The 23,152-nt window shown below is 40.2% G+C and overlaps 1 protein-coding gene across 1 annotated transcript in view; it reads left to right on the top strand.

Moving 5' to 3' along the window:
* Positions 1–23,152, top strand: part of BMS1 (BMS1 ribosome biogenesis factor) — a gene marked incomplete at both ends in the record, with an annotated part of 61,436 nt that overhangs the window by 10,445 nt on the left and 27,839 nt on the right. The window contains 5 exons of the mRNA XM_080699381.1: positions 96–235; positions 3,661–4,424; positions 4,654–4,755; positions 5,867–6,024; positions 8,935–9,016. Coding sequence (XP_080555507.1) covers positions 96–235; positions 3,661–4,424; positions 4,654–4,755; positions 5,867–6,024; positions 8,935–9,016 — 1,246 coding nt within the window. The remainder of the gene's footprint in view (positions 1–95; positions 236–3,660; positions 4,425–4,653; positions 4,756–5,866; positions 6,025–8,934; positions 9,017–23,152) is intronic.

The following is a 23,152-nucleotide window of genomic DNA, read 5'->3' as shown; positions in this document are numbered from 1 at the left end:
CTATATCTAAGATAATTTGAGATACTGACTAAACCTTTGTGTTTTTCCACAACACTTGTGCTTTCCTTCCTGGCCCTTGCTGGTGGCCTTTACAGGAAGAGCCTGGGCCCACCAATGAACTGGTCCAGAGTCTCATCTCTGCCCACTCCACTATTGATGCCAAGATGGCTTCAAGCAGAGTGACACTCTTTTCTGATTCCAAACCTCTGGGGTCAGAGGATATAGATACCCAAGGGTAAGTGTCTGCTTTTTATCCATTTTTTAATAAAATATTTTATTACAGTGTCACTTACTGTTCTCCCATCATAACACCTAACACATTTTAATTTCAGTGGATTTATTCCAGGTTATCTCATTTTGCTTTAAAAATGCATGTGTCTTGGGGTTCTTTTTCTACTTATGTGATGTTATACAGGAGTGTGTGTGTGTGTGTGTGTGTATGTGTGTGTGTGTGTGTGCATGGTATGTATGTGTGTGGTATTGAGGATGGAATCCAGGGCCTTCTACCTTCAAGCCATATACCCTTAACCTTGTTTTATGTTGAAACAAAGTCTCACAGAGTTACAGAGAGGCTTGCTAATTGTCTGAGGCTGGCCTTGGATCTGTGATCCTACTCTGTCAGCCTCCCAAGTACTGAGATATTATAGGTGTGTGCCACTGTGCCTGGCTGGGATGTTTTTTCAAAATAAAATTCAGTATTCTTTTACAACAGAAATATTTAGAATATTCCTCTTATACCTAAAAAATCCTTTTTCATAGGTTTTTTTTTTTCCCCCCTAGGAAACCTGAGGCCATTTGGCTGTTTTATTGGCCAAAATTCTAGAAGAGTCAATAAGCTCATTCAAGTGCTACTCAGAGCCACAAATCTTTTGTTTTGCTTATGTTCTATATTTGTGGATAGCTGTCAGCTAACGAATAGCTGATGTGAATTGTTTATTGGTCTGGGTAGGGAATTTATATACCTTCGTACATCATGGGTATTTGCTAATACTGCATTTGTTGTATTGACTTATACCTCCCAATCAATCTGAAAAGAATTATCTACATATTATTTGTTTTAACTTAGCATCATATCTGGCAGATCACAAAGTGTTCACTAAAAGATCATGGTTATAATCAGTGTTATAATTAATTGCCCATTTTTGTGTAGTAATTATTCTTGTCATTTTTTTTCATGTGTATATTTATATTTTTTATTTTCTTTTTTTTCTTTGGTACTGGGTATTGAACACAAGAGCATTTACCTCAAGCCATGTTCCCAGCCCTTTTTAAATTTTGAAATAAGGTCTTGCTAAGTTGCTGAGGTTGGTCTCAAACCTGTGAACTTTCTGTCTTGGCATCCCAAGTTCTGGGATTACAGGTGTGAACCACTACACCTGACTTGTATGTCTTTTTTAGTGTAATTACAGTACATGAAAAAAAATCTCTATTTCTATCCTTAGCATTTTGTTTTTCTACATAGTTTTTATATAGTATTTTGTTATAGGTATCTTCTGACTTATCCTTTCTCTTATGGTATAATTGTTTAGTTTTTTATAATTGATTTTTTTGTGTGTGGTACTGGGGATGGAACTCAGGGGTGTTTTATCTCTGACCTATACCCCCAGCCCTATTCTTTTTTTTTTTTTTTGCTTTTTTTTTTGGTGGTACTGGGGTTCCTGGAAGCCCTTTTACCTCCGGGCTACACTCCCAGACCTATTTTATATTTTTGAAACAGGGTCTCTTAAACCAGCGTGGCTGGCTACGAACCTACGCAATCCTCCTGTCTCCGCCTCCCAAGCGCAGGGATTACAAGCGTGCGCCACCACGCCCAGCTCAGCCCTATTCTTTATATTTTATTTATTTTTATTTTTTTGTGACACTGGGCATGGAACCCAGGGTCATTCTACCTCTGAGCTATACTCCAGTCCTATTTTTGTATTCTTTCTGTGTGTGTGTGTGTGGGGGGGGTACTGGGAATGAAACCCAGGGGCTTTCTCCCTCTGGGCTACACTCCAGACCTATTTTTATATTTTATTTGGAAACAGGTATCACTAAGTTGCTGAGAGCCTCACTAAGTAGTTGAGTCTGTCTGCAAACCAGGAGCTTCCTGTCTCAGCCTCCTGATTGCTGGTATTACAAGCAAAGGGCCTCACTAAATAGTAGCTGAGGCGTCCACGAACTGTGATCCTTCTGTATCAGCCTCTCAAATGTTGGGATTACAAGCATGCGCCACTATGCCTGGCTTCTGTAATAGATGTTTTTTTTTGGTAGTATTGGGTATGGAACCCTTCTAACTTTGGGCTACACTCCCAGACCTATTTTTTATATTTTATTTGGAAACAGGGTCTTTTAAGCCAGCAAGTCTGGCTTTGAACCTGCTCGATCCTTCTGTCTCCGCCTCCCAAGCGCGGGAATTACAAGCATGTGCCACCATGCATGGCTATAATTGATGTTTTAATAGTTTTATATGTTGTACTACATTAAAACTTCATGTAGTTTTTATTTTATGGTTTTAGCATCTTCATAAATCAGTACTAGTAATGGCATTAGTGACTTCAAAATAGAAATTTAAAAAATCTGTCTTTGTTTAATTGCATTCTTTAACATAACTTTTTTTTTTTTATTGCAATGGTATTGAACCCAGGGGCATTCTATCTCTGAGCTACACTCCTAGCTCGATTTTTAAAATTTTATTTATTATTATTATTATTATTATTATTATTATTATTATTATATTTTTGTGGTACTGGGGATGGAACCTAGGGGCATTCTACCTCTGAGCCACACCCCCAGCCCTGTTTTTTATTCTTTATTTTGTAACCAGGTCTCACTGAGTTGCAAAGGGCCCTAAGTAGCTGAGGCTGTCTGCAAACTATGATCCTTCCTCTGGTCTCAGCCTCCCAAATGCTGGGATTACAAGTATGAGCCACCAGGCCTTGCTTTCGATTTTAGTTTTTATTTGGAAATGATCTCACTAAGTAGAAGAAAGCCTCACTAAGTTTCTGAGGCTGGCTTCAAATCTGGCATCCTCCTGTCTTAGCTTCCCAGGTACTGGGATTATAAGCATGGACCACCATGCCCTTAACAAAGAGCTGTCACTTTCACTTTATTTCAGTATCACTGCTGACTGATTAACTTTAATTTCATCTCATTACATTGTTTTTTCTGATGCTTACATTGTCTCAAATTTGGCCTCAGGGACACTCAAGTGGTCTCCTTTGTCCTTGAAGCACATCCCCATTAGTCTCTGAGCACATCTTGCTTTCTGACAAAAGGATGATTTAGACCTGTTTTGTTTTCTTCCTGCTCTGGGCCTGGAGTCAGCCATTTCCCTAACGAGCATATGTTTTCAGTTTGGAAATTAAATCAGTCTTCAAATGTCCAACTAAGCACTAACTTCTTTGTGAAACTTATCGTAAAATGAGATTTTTGTTATTTGAGGAAAGGTTATCCCTTTATTCTCTCTGTAAGTTCTTTATAAATGTGTTGCCAGGGACCTGGGCATGCGTTTCCTTATGAACTATTCCAGTATTTATCAGACCATTTTGCTATGCTTTGTCATCTTACACCATGCCTTTACATTTTCTATTTCTTTGCATTTTTATTGACTATGTTGCCACTTCTATATTAGCCTATTACTGAACAAGTTGCGTTACTCTGCTGTACTTGGTAACACAGGCTCTGGATGCCCAAAGAGGAAAAGCAAGTGGATGTGAAAACAGGCCGGGTGCGTCGCAAAGCTATTTTTGGAGATGAAGATGATGAATCTGCAGAGAGTGATGATGAAAATGATGAAGAAATGTCTGGGAGCGACAGGTTGGAAGATGGCTCCAGTGATGAAGAGGTAGAAGAGGAGGTAGGAGGCATGACAATGACCAGGTATAAGACTGTGAAGGGTGTCAAACGGCAGAAACTGGAGGAGCCAGAGGAAGACAGCGAGGTGGATCTGCCAGCATTTGCTGATAGTGATGATGACCTTGAATGGAGCTCAGAGGAAGAAGGAGAAGCTGAGGAAGCCAGTGAAAGCAGTGAAGACAACAGCTCTGCTGTTGGAGAAAGGGGCACTGTAGAACTCAAGACTGTTAGAGAAGGTGAGGGTGCAAAATTGCCTCCAGCCGACCACCCAAGTGACCGCGTGAGCGTGGACAAGTCCTTGCTGACGAAAAGGGCAGCCCTCACCACATCCGACTCGGGTCATTGCACAGCTGAAGAGGCATTTGCATCTGAAGATGCCTCTGAGGAAAGCTCCTCACTCAGTTCAGAGGAAGAGGACCCAGAAAACCGAGAGATTGTCAGGGAAAATTGTGCAGAGCCTTCCCAAGTAGACAGTGGGCAGAAACTGGGGTCAGAGCACCTCAGTGATGAGACCAGTGATATTGAAGATTTACTCAAAGAGGAAGAAGAGTACAAGGAAGAAAACAACCATTCCACAGAGACTTCAGGTAAATGTTCCTCTGAAAATTCAAGTTTGCTAAAATGTAACCGGTGGCTTCTATAAACTTGGCGCTAGAATGTTTTCAGTATAATGTCTACATCTAGGGGTCTGCCACTTGGGGGATTTAGCTGTTCAAATGTTGTATTGTGAGTGATGTTTAGGATGATTGTGTTGTGAGCCTGAAATGGGAAGGCCAAGTAAGCAGGTGTTATTAGGTATCATCGTTGGTCTTTTAGGTGCCCTCAAGTGGAAAGAAGACCTTTCCAGGAAGGCAGCGGAGGCCTTTCTGAGGCAGCAGCAGGCAGCTCCAAACCTTCGGAAGCTTATTTATGGGACAGGTAAAACTCTGTTTCAAAGCTAGGAATGTCTTTGCCTTTTGTATTATTTTCTGAAAAGGAGGTGAGGGAGTTGGTTGGAGCATTGGGGTAGGACTTTTTTTACTTTCAAAATTCCTGGTCATCACATTTTACATTTGGCCTGTATTTTTAATCATCATCTTAGAAGGACCACAAATTGGCCTTGCAAAATAGATTTATAGGTTTACCATAATATTTAGATGGGAATACTGTCCATTATGTCATTCCATACCCCTTTTTTAGAAGTCCTTCATGAGAAATTTTTTTTTTTTGTAAAATGTCAAGGGAATATTCCTGCCTGTAAAATTCCTTGTTATTTTTCCCCCTAAGACTAAAAATTCTTTGTGTTGCATTCTGTTCTTCCTTTTGCCCTGTTCTTTGATTTTATATTATTAAATTTTTCTAAATATTGTTTTTAGAAAAAGTAATGCAGACACAAATATAAAGTGTTGAGTTTATATTGTATTCCTCAGTTACTATGTGGATAAACATTTGGGCTTAAAGCACTGAATTTGAGGTTGGTGTTTACTGATTTTCATTTCGGTTTTGCCTCAGGACTTGTAGTGACTAAAACTCAACCTTCTTTATAGAAACTCTTCTAGAGTAATCTAAAGCCCTGCCTTTAAATGTTCTTTCTCCTCAACCACCCCCAACCCCCATATTCTAAGTTTTTTTTTTAATGGTACTGGGGATGGAACCCTTCTAACTCCAGGCTACACTCCCAGACCTATTTTATATTTTTATTTGGAAACAGGGTCTCTTAAGCCAGCAAGGTGGGCTTTGAACCTGCGCGATCCTCCTGTCTCCACTTCCCAAGCGCAGGGATTACAAGCGTGTGCCACCACACCCGGCAATATTCTCAGTTTTGATGAGTGTAGAGTCCCTGAGACATGCCAGGTGGGTAGACTCCTGGCCTTTATTGGTGGCTGACTTGCTCTTAGTGCTAATATGCCTTGGGGCTACCATCATACTCACCACAAACAGGAACCCACAGGCCCTGGATTCTGTGATGTGTAACCTACCTGGTTGAAGATGCTGAATCCTTGAGGAAAGAGGGTTTGTTCTTACCTTTCTTTCATGGTGGTCTCTTCAGTGATACAGGATGATGAAGAAGAAGATGGAGACATCCAAGAAGAGATTGGAGGCTTGTTTCGTGTCAACCATCCTGACAGAAGTTGTAAACATAAGGCTGACTCTTTGGACTGTTCCAGATTTCTTGTGGAAGCACCCCATGATTGGGATTTAGAGGAGGTAAGGCCAAGTAGTATGTTCAACTTAGAAAAGAATTAGGGTGGTTGAAGATGCAGTTCATTGGCAGAACAAGTGCCTCCCCACCCCAGTCTTTTCTTGTTTTTCTGATTTTCCCCAGACTGACACCTTGTCATTTGGTTTAGCTTAAATAGCACTCCTCAGAGAGGTCCAATTGCTCTCACATTCGCTATTGTAAATCACTGGGTAGCACTTACGCACTTCCATGAAATTTGTTTAACCTTTTTTTTTTTTTTTTTGTTCCTGCGGTTCCTGGAAGCCCTTCTATCTCCGGGCTACACTCCCAGACCTATTTTTACATTTTTTTTAAATTTGGAAACAGGGTCTCCTAAGCCAGCGCCCGCGGCTGGCTTCAAACTGGCGCCATCCTCCTATCTCTGCCTCCCAAGTGCGGGGATTACAAGCGTGCGCCACCACGCCCGGCTAACCCATTTTTTAATGGTAGAATTTCACACAGATAGAGAAAATTGTATAAAACAACCATTTAATGAATTCTTTTTTTTTTTTTTTTTTTTTGATGGTACTGGGGGTGGAACCCAGAAGCTTTCTACCTCTGGGCTATACTCCCAGACCTATTTTATATTTTATTTGGAAACAGGGTCTCACTAAGTTGCTGAGAGCCTCACTAAGTAGCTGAGGCTGGCTTCGAACCTGCTCAATCCTTCTGTCTCAGCCTCCCAAGCGCGGGGATTACAAGCGTGAGCCACCACACCCTGCTCCCCATTTAATATATACTTAGGTGGCGAATACTCCTGTGACGACCACTTGGCACAAGAAATCAAGCTCTGGCTGCTGCCTAGCAGTGATGCATATGGCCAGCCCAGTCACAGTACTAGTACCTTCCTTCTTTGGGAGGGACTACATCGAGACTCCTGTGACATTTTCTTCACAATTTCATCCTCAGAATTTGCATCACTAAGCACCATACTTTCTTTAGTTTTACTTGATTTTTATTACTGTTTTGATATGCTTTTATTGTCATTTTTGGTTATGGGGATTGAGCCCATGGGTATTCTACCTCTGAGCTAAGCCTACCCAGCCATTTTTATTTTTTGTTTTGAAACAGAGTCTAATTACGTGCTGAGGCTGTTGAACACCTGTCTTTGTCCGCCTTTCTCAGCCTACCAAGTGCTGATATTATAGGTATGCACCACCATACTCTCCTTTGAACTGCTTTAAAATCTCTTAATATACAATCTTTTTTTAATTTTTTAAGTTACTGAGGATGGAACCCAGGGGCAGTCTACCTCCAAGATATATCCCCAGCCCTATTTTTTCTTTTTGCCGGTCTGGGGATGGAACCCAGGGGCATTCGACCTCCGAGCTACACCCCCTACTCTATTTTTTATTCTTTATTTTGAAACAGGGTCTCACTAAGTTGCGGAGGGCCTCACTAAATAGCTGAGGCTGTCCACGAACCACGATCCTCCAGAATGTTGGGATTACAAGCGTGTGCCACCATGCCTGGCTCCCAGCCCTATTTTTATTCTTTAGTTTGAAACAGTCTCACTGAGTTGCAAAGGGTCTTACTAAATAGCTGAGGCTGTCCTCGAATTGCGATTCTCCTGTCTCAGCCTCCCAAATGCTGGGATTATACGCGCCACCACGCCTGGCGCTTAATGTGCAGTTGTCACCCTCCCATCTCTTTTTTCTTTTTACATTTAATTTGTTGAAGAAACCTAGAAATATATGCATATATATGTGTGTGTGTATGTGTGTGTATACATGCAATACATATATATAACATTTCTCATAGTCTAGATTTTGTGGATTGCATTTGCATGGTGTGCAGTTATTTGGGCTTTCTTGTCTGAATTTCCTGAAAAATTGGCACAGAGGAACATTATTAGAACTTTTCTTGTGACTTTTTGAGTACTTTTTTTTTTTTTTTTTGCGTGTCTGGGAATGGAACCCAGGAGCATTTGACCTCCGAGCTACACCCCCTGCCCTATTTTTATTCTTTATTTTGAAACAGGGTCTCACTGAGTTGCAGAGGACCTCACTAAATAGCTGAGGCTGTCCACGAACTGCGATCCTCCAGTCTCAGCCTCCCAAATGCTGTGATTACAAGCAGGCGCCACCATGCCTGGCTCATTGTGGCATTGATTTGCATTTCCCTTCTATTTAATGACATCAAACACCATTTCATATACATATTGGCCTTTGTGTGTGCACTTTGAAAAAATATCTATTCATATTGTTTGCCTGTTTTTAGAATTGATTATTTAGTGGAACGAGTTGTTTATATATTCTGGATACAAGTCTCTTATCAGGTACATGACTTGCAGATATTTTTTCCCCTTTTATAGGAATGATGTTTTCAAGTAGACATGGTTTGGGTGAACAGATAGCAGGGCTGACTTTGTGAAATGCTTTATCACTGCATTACCTTAGAAACAGTAATATATTCTATAGCCGGGCGTGGTGGCGCACGCTTGTAATCCCTGCGCTTGGGAGGTGGAGACAGGAGGATCGCGCAGGTTCGAAGCCAGCCGCGCTGGCGTAAGAGACCCTGTTTCAAAAATATAAAATAGGTCTGGGAGTGTAGCCCGGAGGTAGAAGGGCTTCCAGGAACCCCAGTACCACCAAAAAAAAAAAAAAAAAAGAAACTAATATATTCTGAAACTCAGGTGAAATAGTAAATATCAGTTACTTAGGAGGTCAATGGGCTATTAGTACTTTCCCTATCTGCTGCTCATTGTGGTGACATTTCTGTTTTATTTTCTGTGGTTATTCTGTCAACAACAAAAGAAAGGTTATGTTACAGGCCCACTCGGAATGAAAATATTCATTAAAGAATTTAAAGGCAAGTTGATGCCTGTTACTGTTTCTCAAAAGCAATTGTTCTATTAAGTGATTATTAAGTGTCAACTAAGGGCTTTTTCCTGCTAGGTTATGAACAGCATCAGAGATTGCTTCGTGACTGGGCAGTGGGAAGAGGATAAAGATGCAGCCAAGATCTTAGCTGAAGATGGTAAGTAAGGGCTCTGATTTTCAGCATACTCATTGTAAATATACTTTGCTAATTTTATTTTTAAGTATTTAATCTGGATTAATTTTCATTGGTATATATGCGTGTATGTATGTATGTATTGTATTACTGTAGATAGAATCCAGAGATATTCTACCTCTGATGTACACCCTGGCCTTATTTCATTTTTTATTTTGTAATGTTGCTGAGTCTTGCTTAGGCTGGCCTTGAATTTACAATCCTCCTGTCTCAGCCTCCCAAGTACTGGGATTACAGGTATGCACCACAGTGCCCTGCTAATGTGTTCATTTTTTATCCTATTGAGTTCACTTACTAGTTTTAGAGAGTTTGTGGTTTTTGTTTTTGTAGGTTATTTGTGATTTTCTACACGGATAAAGGTGTTATCTGAAAATAGAGACAGTATTATTACTTCTTCATTTTCAACCTCTGCCTTTTATTTACTGACTTTCTGCCTCCTTCCTGTTCTTTCTTACTGTTGAGAGGTGTTGGCTTGGTCATTCTGTAGTTGTTCTTTGTGTGCTTTTCTCTCTCTCTTCCTCTTGTACTGAGGGCTTGTTTCTAATGAATGGTGTTGGATTTTGTCAGATGCCTTCACCGTCACTTAATGTGCCTGGATGAATTTTATTCTTTACCTTTCAGTGTACAGGATTATGGTAATTACCTTTTTGAATCATGAGCCAAACTTGCATACCTGAAAGTCCCACTTTGTCTGTGATCCTTTGTATGATGTTGGATTCCATTCAGTAATATTTTGTGGAGCTCTTTTTTTGCATCTAAATTCATGAGCGGTATTGGTCCACAGAAGGTTTTATGTTTTGTTTTGGTGCCACCGTCATCAGGTTTTGGTATTAGGGTGGTACTGGCCTCATAAAATGAGTTGGGAAATGTTCCCTAGTCTTCTGTTTTCTTTCAGAGTATATGTAATTGGGATAAATTCTTTAAATATTAGGTATGATTTTCCAGTAAAATCATTGGACCTGGAGATTTCTTGTTCAGGAACAATTAAAATTTTTTTTTTTTTTTTTTTTTTTAATTTATTTTTTATTGGTGCAATGTATTCATACATCATAGTGGTATAAATAAGATACTTTTGTAGACATACATGCACACATCGCCCAGTTAGCCCCTACCCGATCCCCACCCCATTCCCTCCCCATCCCTCCTTCCCACGCTTGGCTTAGTGGTTGACATCTAGTATTATAGCAATTTATACAATATTAACATTGATAATCTCACATAACAGTTTCATTTGTCTGGTACCAAACTTTTGATGACTTAAAGATAACATTTTAATATTTCTTTTTGCTTTCTTTCTTACCAGAGAATATTTTTTTTTCTTTTTTTTTTTTAGGTGAAACTATCATACATTTATTTATTTATTTTTCAGAAAAAAAATCTATCCTGATATGGAATATGGGCTCTAGATACCCAAAACAGTCTCAAAGAAGAACAAAGCTAGAAGATGTATATTTTCTGATTTCAAACCATATAAAGCTACAATAATTGAAACAGTGTAGTACTGTTCTAAAGGCAGATATATAAACCATTGGAGCTAAATAAAAGCCTAGAGATAAATTCTTCCATACATTGTCAAGTTATTTTTGACAAGGTTTCCATGAACTTTTGGTGGAGGAAATACTAGTCTTTTAACTAAATATTGTTGAAAAATAATAATAAATGAAAAATAATAAAATTGGACCCTTACCTAACACATATACAAATATTAACTCAAAATAGATAAAGGACCTAAATATAAATCTTAATACTATCAGCTTTTAGAAGAAAATCTGGGTATTAAACCTCACAACATTGAAATTGGAAGTGATTTCTTGGATATGATTTCAATGGCACAGGCAACAAAAGGGTAAATAAACTCCCTTAAAAAATAAAAAAATATTGTATATCCAAAGACAATGTAAACAGAGTTAAAAGTTACTGATGCTCTTCCAAGAGTTCCTCCTATGACCCATTTCTCCCTAACTCTCACATATTAGGGAAAGCATCTGATTTCTTATTTTTTGTGCCTGACTAATCTCACTTAGCATAATGTCCTCCAGCTCCATCCATTTCCCTGAAAATGATGTAATTGAGTTTTTTTTGATGGCTGAGTAAAATTCCATTGTGTACATATCCCACAGTTTTGTAATCCATTCATCTGTTGATGGACATCTTGGCTGGTTCCATAGTTTGGCTATGGTGAATTGTGCAGCTATGAACATAGATACACATGCATTAGTTTGATAGTTTGGTTTCTTTTCTTTTGGGTAGATACCCAACAGTGGTATTGCTGGATCAAATGGTAGATTTGTTCCCATTCTTCTGAGGATTCTCCATACTGTTTTCCAAAGTGGTTGCACTAATTTGCAATCCCACCAACAATGTCTTAGAGTTCCCACTTCTCCACATCCTCGCCAGCATCTGTTGTTGTTTGTGTTTTGAATGATGGCCATTCTAGTTGGAGTTAGGTGAAATCTCAGGGTAGTTTTGATTTGCATCTCTCTTATTGCCAGTGATGTTGAGCATTTTTTCATGCATTTATTGGCCATTTGAATTTCTTCTTTTGTGAAGTGTCTATTTAGTTCATTTGCCCATTTTGTTATTGGATGCTTTGTTTTCTTAGTGTTGAGTTTCTTGAGTTCTCTGTATATTCTAGATATTAGTCCTCTATCAGTGGTGTAGGTGGCAAAGATCTTCTCCCATTCTGTTGGCTCTCGATTGAGATTCTTGATAGTTTCCTTTGCTGAACAGAAGCTCTTCAGTTTCATGCAATCCCATGTATTGATTCTCCTTTTAATTTGTTGTGCTTTTGGGGTCTTGTTGAGGAAATGTTTGTCTGTGCCTATGTGTTGTAGTGTTGGACCTATGCCCTCTTCAAGGAGCTTCAAAGTCTCTGGTTTAATTTCCAAGTCTTTGATCCATCGTGAGTTGACTTTTGTACAGGGTGAAAAAGTGGGATTAACATCCAATTTTCTGCATATGGTTAACCAGTTTTGCCAACACCATTTGTTAAAGAGGCTATCTTTTTTCCAGTGTATGTTTTTGGCCCCTTTGTCAAAAATCAATTGGCTGAAAGTGTGTGGACTTGTTTCTGGGTCTTCTATTCTGCTCCATTGGTCTATATATCTGTTCTTTTGCCAGTACCATGCTGTTTTTATTACAATGGCTTTGTAGTATAGTTTAAAGTCAGGTATTGTGATTCCTCCTGCGTGGTTTTTGTTGCTGAGAACTACCTTGGCTATTCTGGGCTTTTTGTTATTCCAGATAAATTTAAGGACTGATTTTTCTATGTCTGTGAGGAATGATCTTGGTAGTTTAATGGGCATTGCATTAAATCTGTAGATCAGTTTTGGGAGTATGGCCATTTTAATAATATTTATTCTGCCAATCCATGAACATGGAAGGTCTTTCCATCTTCTAAGATCTTCTTCGATTTCTTTTTTCAGTGTTTTATAATTTTCTTTGTAGAGATCTTTTACCTCCTTGGTCAAGTTTATTCCTAGGTATTTTATTTTTTTGTGGGAGATCCTGAGTGGAAGTGTTTTCTGAATTTCTTTTTCAGTGGATTTATGGTTGGTGTACAGGAAAGCTTCTGATTTTTTAAGATTGATTTTGTATCCAGATACCTTGCTGAATTTGTTGATCAGTTCTATAAGCCTTTTGGTTGAGTTTGTTGGGTTTTCTAAGTATAGTATCATGTCATCTGCAAATAGTGAAAGCTTGAGTTCTTCTTTTCCTATTTGTACTCCTTTGATTTCCTTTTCTTGCCTTATTGCTCTGGCTAGAGTCTCTAGTACTATATTGAAGAGAAGTGGTGATAGTGGACATCCTTGTCTCGTTCCAGTTTTTAGGGGGAATTCTTGAAGTTTTTCCCCATTTAATATGATGTTGGCAGTGGGCTTATTGTAGATTGCCTTAATAATGTTGAGATATGTTCCTTCTATTCCAATTCTCTGCAGTGTTTTTATCATAAATGGATGTTGAATTTTATCAAATGCTTTTTCAGCATCTATTGAGATGATCATGTGGTTTTTGTCTTTGATTCTGTTTATATGATGAATTACATGGATTGATTTTCGTATATTGAACCAGCCTTGCATCCCTGGGATGAACCCTACCTGGTCATGGTGAATGATTTTCTTGATGTGGTTTTGAATGCGTGTTGCTAGTATTTTGTTTAATAGTTTTGCATCCAAGTTCATCAGAGATATAGGCCTGTAGTTTTCCTTCCTTGAACTGTCTTTATTCGGTTTGGGTATTAGTGTGATGTTGGCTTCATAGAATGTATTTGGGAGAGTCCCGGTTTTTTCTATTTCCCGAAATAGTTTGAGTAGTATTGGGATTAGTTCTCCTATAAAGGTTTTATAGAATTCACTTGGGAAACCATCTGGTCCTGGGCTTTTCTTTGATGGTAAGCTCTTTATTGCTGTTTCAATCTCTTTAATTGTTATTGGTTGGTTTAAGTGTTCTATATCTTCTTGACTCAGTTTAGGAAGGTTGTATTTATCTAGGAAGTTGTCGATTTCCTCCAGGTTTTCCATTTTGTTGGAGTATAGTTTTTCAAAGTAGTTTCTGATAATCCTCTGGATTTCTACGCTGTCAGTAGTAATGTCTCCTTTTTCATCCCTTATCTTCATAATTTGGGTTGATTCTCTCTTTTTTTTAGTTAGGTTGGCTAATGGTTTATCAATCTTGTTAATTTTTTCAAGAAACCAGCTTTTAGTTTTGTTGATTTTCTGTATTGTTTTTTTATTCTCTATTTCGTTAATTTCTGCTCTAATTTTAATAATTTCCCATCTTCTGCTGGCTTTGGGGTTCAATTGTTCCTGCTTTTCAAGGGCTTTGAGGTGTGTCATAAGGCTATTTATTTGAAGATTTTCTGTTTTTCTTATGTGAGCACTCAGTGCTATAAATTTTCCTCTTAATACTGCCTTCAAAGTGTCCCAGAGGTTTTGATATGTTGTTTCTTTATTTTCATTTGTTTCTAGAAATTTCTTGATTTCACCTCTTACATCTTCTATGACCCATTCTTCATTCAGAAGTGTGGTGTTCAGTCTCCACATGTTTTTGTTGTTTCTCTGAGTCTTCTTATAGTTGATTTCTAGTTTCATTCCATTATGGTCTGAAATGACACAGGGAAGTATGTAACATTTTTTAAATTTGCTAGTGCTCATTTTGTGTCCCAGGATGTGATCTATTTTGGAGAAGGTTCCATGAGCAGCTGAGAAAAATGTAAACTCTGCTGTAGTTGGGTGAAATATTCTATATGAGTCCAACAGGTCCATTTGGTTAATGGTGTTCTTTAGTTCTGAGACATCTTTACTGACCCTTTGTCTGGAAGATCGGTCTAGTATTGTGAGAGGTGTGTTGAAGTCTCCCAGTATTATTGTGTTGGGATTTATGTGTGACTTCATATCACAAAGAGTTTGATTTATGAAAGTAGCTGCCCCTATGTTTGGGGCATAGATGTTGATTATTGTTATTTCCTCTTGCTGGACTATTCCTTTTACCAGTAAGATGTGATCTTCTTTGTCTCTTCTAATAAGTTTGGGTTTGAAGTCTAACTTGTCTGATATCATAGTTGCTACTCCTGCTTGTCTTCGAGTACCATTAGCATGGATTACCTTGCTCCAGCCCTTTACCTTGAGTTTGTTCCTATCTTTACTTGTAAGGTGTGTTTCTTGTAAGCAGCAGATGGATGGATTCTGGCTTTTAATCCATTTTGCCACTTTATGTCTTTTTATTGGGGAGTTGAGGCCGTTTACATTAAGTGTGATTATAGAGAGATAATTTTTAATTCCCAACATGTTAAGATCTTATTTCTGTTTAAGATACTGTTTATTCTTCTTTGCTTAGTTGTCTGCTGGATGGGAATTCTTGTTTCTTTGGTTCTGGCGTGTATTACCCATTTCCTCTTTGCAGTTAATCTCCTTGAGTATTTTCTCTAGCGCTGGTTTTGAAGACATAAATTCCTTCAGTTGCTGTTTGTCATGGAAGCTTCTTATTTCCCCATCTAATTTGATGGATAGTTTTGCTGGGTAGGAAATTTTTGGCTGGAAGTTGTTTTCTTTCAGAGTTTGGAATATGTTACTCCAAGCCCTTCTGGCTTTCATAACTTGGTTTGGGAAGTCTGGAGTGATTCTAATTGGTTTGCCTCTGTATGTCACGTGGCCTTTTGTTTTTGTTGCCTTTAAGATTCTCTCCTTGGCTTCCACATTAGTCATTTTGACAATTATGTGGCGTGGGGATCCTCTTCTCTGATCCTGTCTAAAGGGAGTTCTATAAGTTTCCTGGATCTGTGTATCGACCTCTTGCTCTATGTTTGGAAAATTTTCTGCTATTACTTCCTTGAAGAGATTGTTGATCCCTTTGGTTTCACCTTCTTTTCCCTCCTCTATTCCAATTATTCTTAGGTTAGCTCTCTTGAAATGGGCCCATATTTCTTCAATGTCAGATTCCTGCTGTCGGGTTTTTTTTTCTAAATTAGAAACTATGCGTTCATTTTTAGAATGATCATCTTCAAGGAGCGAGATTCTATTCTCCATGTGGTCTAATCTGTTGTTTATACTTTGGATTGAGGCCTTTACTTCATTAATTGCATCCTTTATCTCTTTTTGACTCTCTCTAAATTCTTTTCGAAAGTCCTCTATTATTTCTAAAGTTATTTTCCTAATTTGATCTTCTAGAGATCTTTGGATTTCTGTGTTATCAGATTCTGATGTTGTGGGGTTGTTGGCATTCACTGCTCCATTGTTATTTCTCTTTCCCATGATTTTGGAAGTTTGTGCCTTCTCTGGGTTCTTCCCCGAGTCACTACGAGTTCACTTAAGATGCTCTGGATCTCGTGTCTGTGGTATCTCAGTCACCACTACTCCTTAACTGGTTTGTATCACAAAGTCTCAGACCCAGGGAGTCAATCAAGGCTGCTTAGACCGTGGGGAGTGCCAAGTTGGGCGTTCTCCAGTGGGGAGTTGTGACTATGGTATGATATCTCTGCCACTGCCACTCCCCCCCTGGGCTGCACTGCTAAAATCTCCGACCCAGGGAGACTATCTGCGCAAGTCCCTGGGAGCGCAGTACTGGGATTTCTTCCCTAGGGGTCACAATTTGACTCACGGTTATTGAGTGCGCTGATGGAGCTGTAGTGAACTTGGTGGATTCGCTGCTGCCGCCACTGGCGATATGGCACCACTGCCACGCCCTTGGCCGTGATGCGGCGTATTTCTTCTCTGGTTTTGAACTCCGCTCTGAGTCCCTGCCAGTTGTGCTGTGCTCGGCCCTTGGGAGCTTTAGATGTTCCCTGCACCAACAAAACTGCTGACTGCCGCCCGGCTGTTCAGCACCTGCTCACCTCAGCTCGCTGTCAACCGCTCCTCTCAGGCTCCTGGTGGCTGGTTGAATGGATTGGTCTAGGGCCGTCCGGTGAACTCACCACTGCCACCAGCAGTAAGACGCTGCTTCTGCGTCCTAGGCCGCGAGGCCAAAGTACCTCCTCTCTGGATTTGAGCTCTGTTTTGAGTCTCCCTCCTCTCTGGAGCCTGGTGCTGCTAGGGGAGATGTAGGCCGCTCCGATCCGGCCGCTCTGCGCCCGGCTCTGGCTGCTCTGCACCGCGGGTCTGGCCACTCCGGCCGCTCCGGCCGTTCCGCAACGCGGCTCTGGCTGCTCCGACTGTTCTGGCCGCTCCGCTCCGGCTGTTCTGGCCGCTCTGCTCGGCTGCTCTGGCCGCTCCGCTCAGCTGTTCTGGCCGCTCCGCTCCGGCTGCTCCAGCCGCTCCACTCCGCGGCTCTGGCCACTCCGCGCGGCCGCTCCAGGCAATCCGCGCTGCGGCTCTGGCTGCTCCGGCTGTTCTGGCCACTCCGCTTGGCTGTTCTGGCCGCTCTACTCGGCTGCTCTGAACCGCGGCTTCGGCTGCTCTGCACCGCGGGTCTGGCCACTCCGGCCGCTCTGGCGGTTCCGCGACGCGGCAGGCCGCTCCACTCTGCGGCTCCCCCCAATCCGCGCTGCCAACAATTAAAATTTATTTATTTGATGTTTATCGTATGATTTGGGTATTTCATCTTGCTTGAATTTTGTTAGTTTATGATTTTCAAGGAATTTCATGGCCTGCTGAGGAGGTGAATTCACTGAGTGCCTTTACAGAGGCTGGCTCAGTTACTTAGATATGATGTTTATATATATTATAGTTTTTACTTAATACTCTTTTTTTTTTGTGGCATTGGGGATGGAGCCCAGGTATGTTCTACCTCTGAGCTACACCCCCAGCCCTATTTTTTATTCTTTTTTTTTTTTTTTTGTGGGTCTGAGGATGGAACCCCAGGAGCATTCGACTTCCAAGGAACACCCCCTGCCCTATTTTTTATTCTTTAATTTGAAACAGGGTTTCACTAAGTTGCAAAGGGCCTCACTAAGTAGCTGAGGCTGTCCATGAACCAAGGTCTCAGCCTCCCCAATGCTGGGATTACAAGTGTGCACCACCATGCCCAGCTTTATTCCTATTTTTGAAATAGGGTCTCACTGAGTTGCAGAGGGCCTCACTTAGTAGTTGAGGTTGGCCGTGTACCGCGATCCTCCTGTCTCAGTCTCCCAAATGCTGAGATTACAAGTGTGTACCACCAGGCCCAGCTTAATATTCCTAATGGCTGCAGAATCCCTTTTGATAGTTGTTTCATTCTTGATATTTATATACTCTTTTTATCTTCATCCGTTTATTAATTTGATGATTTTTTCAAATAACTAGCTTTTTATCTTGCTTTTTCATATTATTTTTTAATTTCCTTTCTTTTTTTGTGTGGCACTGGGAATTGAACCCAGGGCCATTCTACCTTTAACCTAAACCTCCAGCCCTTTTTAATTAATTATTTTTGGTAGTACTGGGGGTGGAACCCAGAGGCTTTCTACTTCCAGGCTATACTCCCAGACCTATTTTATATTTTATTTGGAAACAGGGTCTTACTAAATTGCTGAGAGCCTCACTAAGTAGCTGAGGCTGCCTTTGAACCAGTGTGATCCTCCTGTCTCAGCCTTCTAAGTGTGGGAATTACAAGTGTGCGCCACCACGCCTGGCTTACTTTTTTATTTTTAATTGGAAACAAGGTCTGACTAGGTTGTGAGTCGCAGTACTTGCTGAGACTGTCCTCGAACCTGCAATCTTTCTGTCTTAGCCTCCCAAGTACAGGGATTACAAGCATGTGCTACCATGCATGGTGCTATTTTTAATTTTGTTGATTTCTGCTCTTAGCTTCATTAATTCTGTTTTGCTTGCTTTAAGTTTATTTTGCTGTCTTAATTTCTTAATAAAACTACTGGTTTGAGACTTTTTTTTTTATTATCATTAACCTATTGTACAAATTAATGGATTCACTCTGGCATTTTCATACATGTGACTGTCAAGCTTTGATTATGTGTACCCTCCCTTCGCCTAACCCCTGTTCTCCCCTAACCTTTTTCCCAGTTTCTGCCTGTCCCTCTTCTACTTGCAGGTCTTTTTTGTTTGTTTTTTTTTTTTTTTTTTTGCACACCCCTATTCCTTTTCATTTTTTAAAAATTTGGTAAAAGGGAACTCACTGTGTTGTTGAAGCTAGCCTCCAACCTGCGATCCTCCTTTCTCCACCTCCCAAGTACTGGAATTCCAGACGTGTACCACCACACCTGGCTTCTCGGTCTTTCATTGCTTCTTTTATGATCATTTTTGGGTACCTCCCTATTTCTCTAGACATGCCTGCTTGGTGGAGGTTTGTGTATTTGGGATATGCCAGAATAATTTCTTTGGCTACTCTATGGACAATATATCAGTGTTCTCTAATGCAGATTTCTATTTTACATTTCTTCGTTGACTCCACTAGAAAGCATTGGTTAAAATAAAAACGAGAGGAAGGAAAAACGTAGCTCAGTGTTCTGACACAGGCTGTTTTCTATGGTCCACAGGCGATTTTATTTTTCTACTTAGAATTAGAAACTGATGATACTTTCACTTTTTCCCTTAGGAAACTACTTCTGGATTTAGCGATCTTACTTTCAGGGCAATTCTGCAGTGATTCTGCCTAAATGCGTCCTCCTTTAATTTCATCCCAAGGCCAAGCGCTAATTCTTGAAATGATTAGTTCCCACTGCTACTCATTTAGAATTTGAGTTAGTGCAGACACGGTTTGCATGTATATTCTCATAACAAAGATCGGAAGAACCCCTTATCTCCAAGGTTTCAGAATTGCTTACCAATATGCAACATTTAATCCAAAATTGTCACAATTTTATAAACCAAGAGCCCAAAAACTCAAGCTCCTTGAACCATCAGGGCCTAATGGCTATTTTTGAATTTAAATACTTGGGATGCCTTTGATAGGTAATGTAGGATGCTATGGATTAATATTGTGATGTGGTTTAGTTACTTAATTATGTCTACCAAAAGCCCATTGTGACTGGAGCCTTGGCCCATAGGTTACTACCCTTGAAACATGGGAGCCTTGGGGGTGGAGCCTAGTGGGAGGTCCGCAGGTCATTGGAGGCTGCCCTCGAGGAGGACTGTGGGACTGATCTGTCTCTCTCTCTCTCCTTCAGCTTGAGATGTGACCATTTGCTCCTACACAGGTGTTTGCCATCTGCCACCCTTGCCAGAGGCCAAACCAATAGGACTGTCTGGTCTTGAACAATTTCTGTGTGTGAATGGTGCTGGGGATTGACCCTAGGAGCATTTTTCTCCAAGCTACATCCCCAGCCCCATTTTTTTTTTTTTTTTTTGTGGTACTGGGGGTGGAAGCCAGGGGCTTTTCTACCTCCGGGCTATACTCCCAAACCTTTTTTTTTTTTTTTTAATTTTATTTTATTGGTGCACTGTATTCATACATCATAGTGGGATACAAACTTTTGTAGATATACATGCACACATCGCCCAGTCAGCCCCCACCCGATCCCCACCCCATTCTCTCCCCATCCCTCCCTCCCATGCTTGGCTTAGTGGTTGACATCTAGTATTATAGCAATTTATCCAAAATTAAAAATGATAATCTCACATAACAGTTTCATTTGTCTGATACCAAGCTTTTGATGTCTTAAAGATAACATTTCAATATTTCTTTTTGCTTTCTTTCTTACCAGAGAATATTTTTTTTCTTTTTTTTAGGTGAAACTATCATATATTTATTTTTCAGAAAAAAATCTATCCTGATATGGAATATGGACTCTAGATACCCAAAACAATCTCAAAGCAAAAACAAAGCTAGAAGATGTATATTTTCTGATTTCAAACCATATAAAGCTACAATAATTGAAACAGTGTAGTACTGTTCTAAGGGCAGATATATAGACCATTGGAGTTAAATACAAGCCTAGAGCTAACTTCTTCCCTATATTGTCAAGTTATTTTTGACAAGGTTTCCACGAAGATTTGGTGGTGGAAATAATAATCTTTTAACTAAATATTGTTGAAAAATAATAATTACATGGAAAAGAATAAAATTGGACCCTTACCTAATCCCACATACAAGTATTAACTCAAACTAGATAAAAGACCTAAATATAAATCTTAAGACTATAAACTTTTAGGAGAAAATCTGGGTCATAAAACCTCACAACATTGAAATTGGCAGTGATTTCTTGGATATGATTTCAATGGCACAGGCAACAGAAGAATATATAAACTCTCTAAAAAATAAAAGAAAATATTGTATATCCAAAGACAATGTAAACAGAGTTAACAGTTACTAATAGAATTGGATAAAATATTTCCAAATGCTATATCTGAAGGTATATTAATATTCCAACTAGAAATCCTAAAAATTAACAACAATAAAGGCAAACAATACAATTTAGAGATAGGTAAAAGACTAACAAATAATGAATCTCCACAGATAACCAATCTTAGTTGTCTGTTGGATGGAAACTCTTCTTTCTCTGGTTCTGGTGAGTGTTACCTATTTCTTCTATGTAGTTAATCTCTTTGAGTATTTTCTCTAGCGCTGGTTTTGAAGACATAAATTCCTTCAGTTTCTGTTTGTCATGGAAGCTTCTTATTTCTCCATCTAATTTGATAGAAAGTTTTGCTGGGTAGGAAATTTTTGGCTGGAAGTTGTTTTCTTTCAGAGTTTGGAATATGTTACTCCAAGCCCTTCTGGCTCTCATGACTTGGTTTGGGAAGTCTGGAGTGATTCTAATTGGTTTGCCTCTGAATGTCACTTGGCCCTTTGTTTTTGTTGCCTTTAAGATTCTCTGCTTGGCTTCCACATTGGTCATTTTGACAATTATATGGCGTGGGGATCCTCTTCTCGGATCCTGTCTAAAGGGAGTTCTATAAGTTTCCTGGATCTGTGTATCAACCTCTTGCTCTATATTTGGAAAATTTTCTGCTATTACTTCCTTGAAGAGATTGTTGATCCCTTTGGTATCACTTTCTTTTCCCTCCTCTATTCCAATTATTCTTAGGTCAGCTCTCTTAAGATGGGCCCATATTTCTTCAATGTCAGATTCCTGCTGTTGGATATCTTTTTCTAGATTAGAAACTATGCATTCATTTTTGGATTGCTCATCTTCTAAGAGCGAGATTCTGTTCTCCATGTGGTCTAATCGGTTGTTTGTGCTTTGAATTGAGGCCTTTACTTCATTAATTGCATCCTTTATCTCTTTTTGGCTCTCTCTGAGTTCTTTTCGAAGCACCTCTATTATTTCTACAGTTATTTTCCTGATTTGATCTTCTAGAAATCTCTGATTTTCTGTTTTATCAGGTTCTGATGTTGTGGGGTTGTGCACATTCATTACTTCAGTGTTATTCCTCTTTCCCATGATTTCGGAGGTTTGTGCCTTCTCTGGGTTCTTCCCTTGGGTCACTATGGCTTCACTTAAGGTGCTCTGGATCTCGAGTCTGTATTATCTCAGACCCTACTACTCCTTTACTGGGTTGTATCACAGAGTCTCCGACCCAGGGAGTCGATAGAGGCTGCTTTAAACTATGGGGGGTGCCAGGTTGCACGCTCTCCTATGGTGTGATATCTCTGCCACCACCACTCCCTCACTGGGTCAAGTCCCAGGAGGCACAATACTGGGATTTCTCCTCTGTGGCCCGCAATTTGACTCACTGTTCTTGAGTACGTAGATGTAGCTGTACTGGACTCGGTGAATTCACTGCTGCTGCCGCCGCCGGTGGCAATATGGCGCCTCTGCCACGCCCTCGGCCATGAGGCTGGTGTATTTTTTCTTCTCTGGTTTTGATTTCCACTCTGAATCCCTGCAGCGTGTGCTGAGCTCAGCCACTGGGAGCTTTAAATGCTGTTTGTGCCGAAAGATCCCGCCTGGCTGTTCCGCATCGGCTCACCTCGGCTTGCTGTAGCCGTCCGCTGAGTTCGCCGCTGCCGCCGGCAGTATGGCGCTGCTGCCGTGTCCTCGGGCGCGTGTGTCTCCTCTGTGGCCCTGAGCTCTGTTCTCAGTCCGCTTTCTCTCTGGAGCCTGGTGGTTTTTTTGTTTTTCTGGTGATGGTGTTTTCTGGCTATGAAAGGCGCTCTTTTTGTGGTAATGGAGATTGGTTGTTAGCGGGACTCTTAAGCCCTGCTTTTCTCGGTCGCCATCTTCCCGGAAGTCCCAAACCTATTTTTCTACTTTATTTGGAAACGGTCTCACTAAGTTGCTGACAGCCTCACTAAGTAGCTGAGACTGGCTTCAAATATGTGCAGTCCTCCTGTCTCAGCCTCCTGATCACTGGGATTACAAGTGTGTGCCCCCACGCCTGGCTTCACATTTTGTTTTCCATCTTTCATCCTTTTTTGTTTGTTTTAGTTTCCACATGTGAGAGGGTACATGTGATACTTGTCTTTCTCTGTCTGGCATCTTCTAGTTCCATCTCTTTCTGTAAGTGACAGTATACATTCATCTTTGCTTGAATGTACACATATATGTGTATTTTTTTTCCCTTCGAGTATTGCAAAGGATAATATTCTTTATCCATTCATCTGATGATGGGCACCAGGCTGATTCTACATCTTGGGTATTGTGAATTGTGCTGCATTAAACATGGACATGCTTACTGCATGCACATGGACATCTCTTCTGACTTCATTCTCTTTAGAGCTATATATACCTAAGAGTGTTGTTCTGGATTATATGGTAGTTCTATTTTTAGATTTTTGAGGAACCTCCAT

This window comes from Muscardinus avellanarius (assembly GCF_963383645.1).
Source record: "Muscardinus avellanarius genome assembly, chromosome: 7".
NCBI classification, from domain to species: Eukaryota; Metazoa; Chordata; class Mammalia; order Rodentia; family Gliridae; genus Muscardinus; species Muscardinus avellanarius.
Note: the sequence above shows the minus strand (reverse complement) of the source record. Positions and strands in the feature narration are given on the sequence as shown.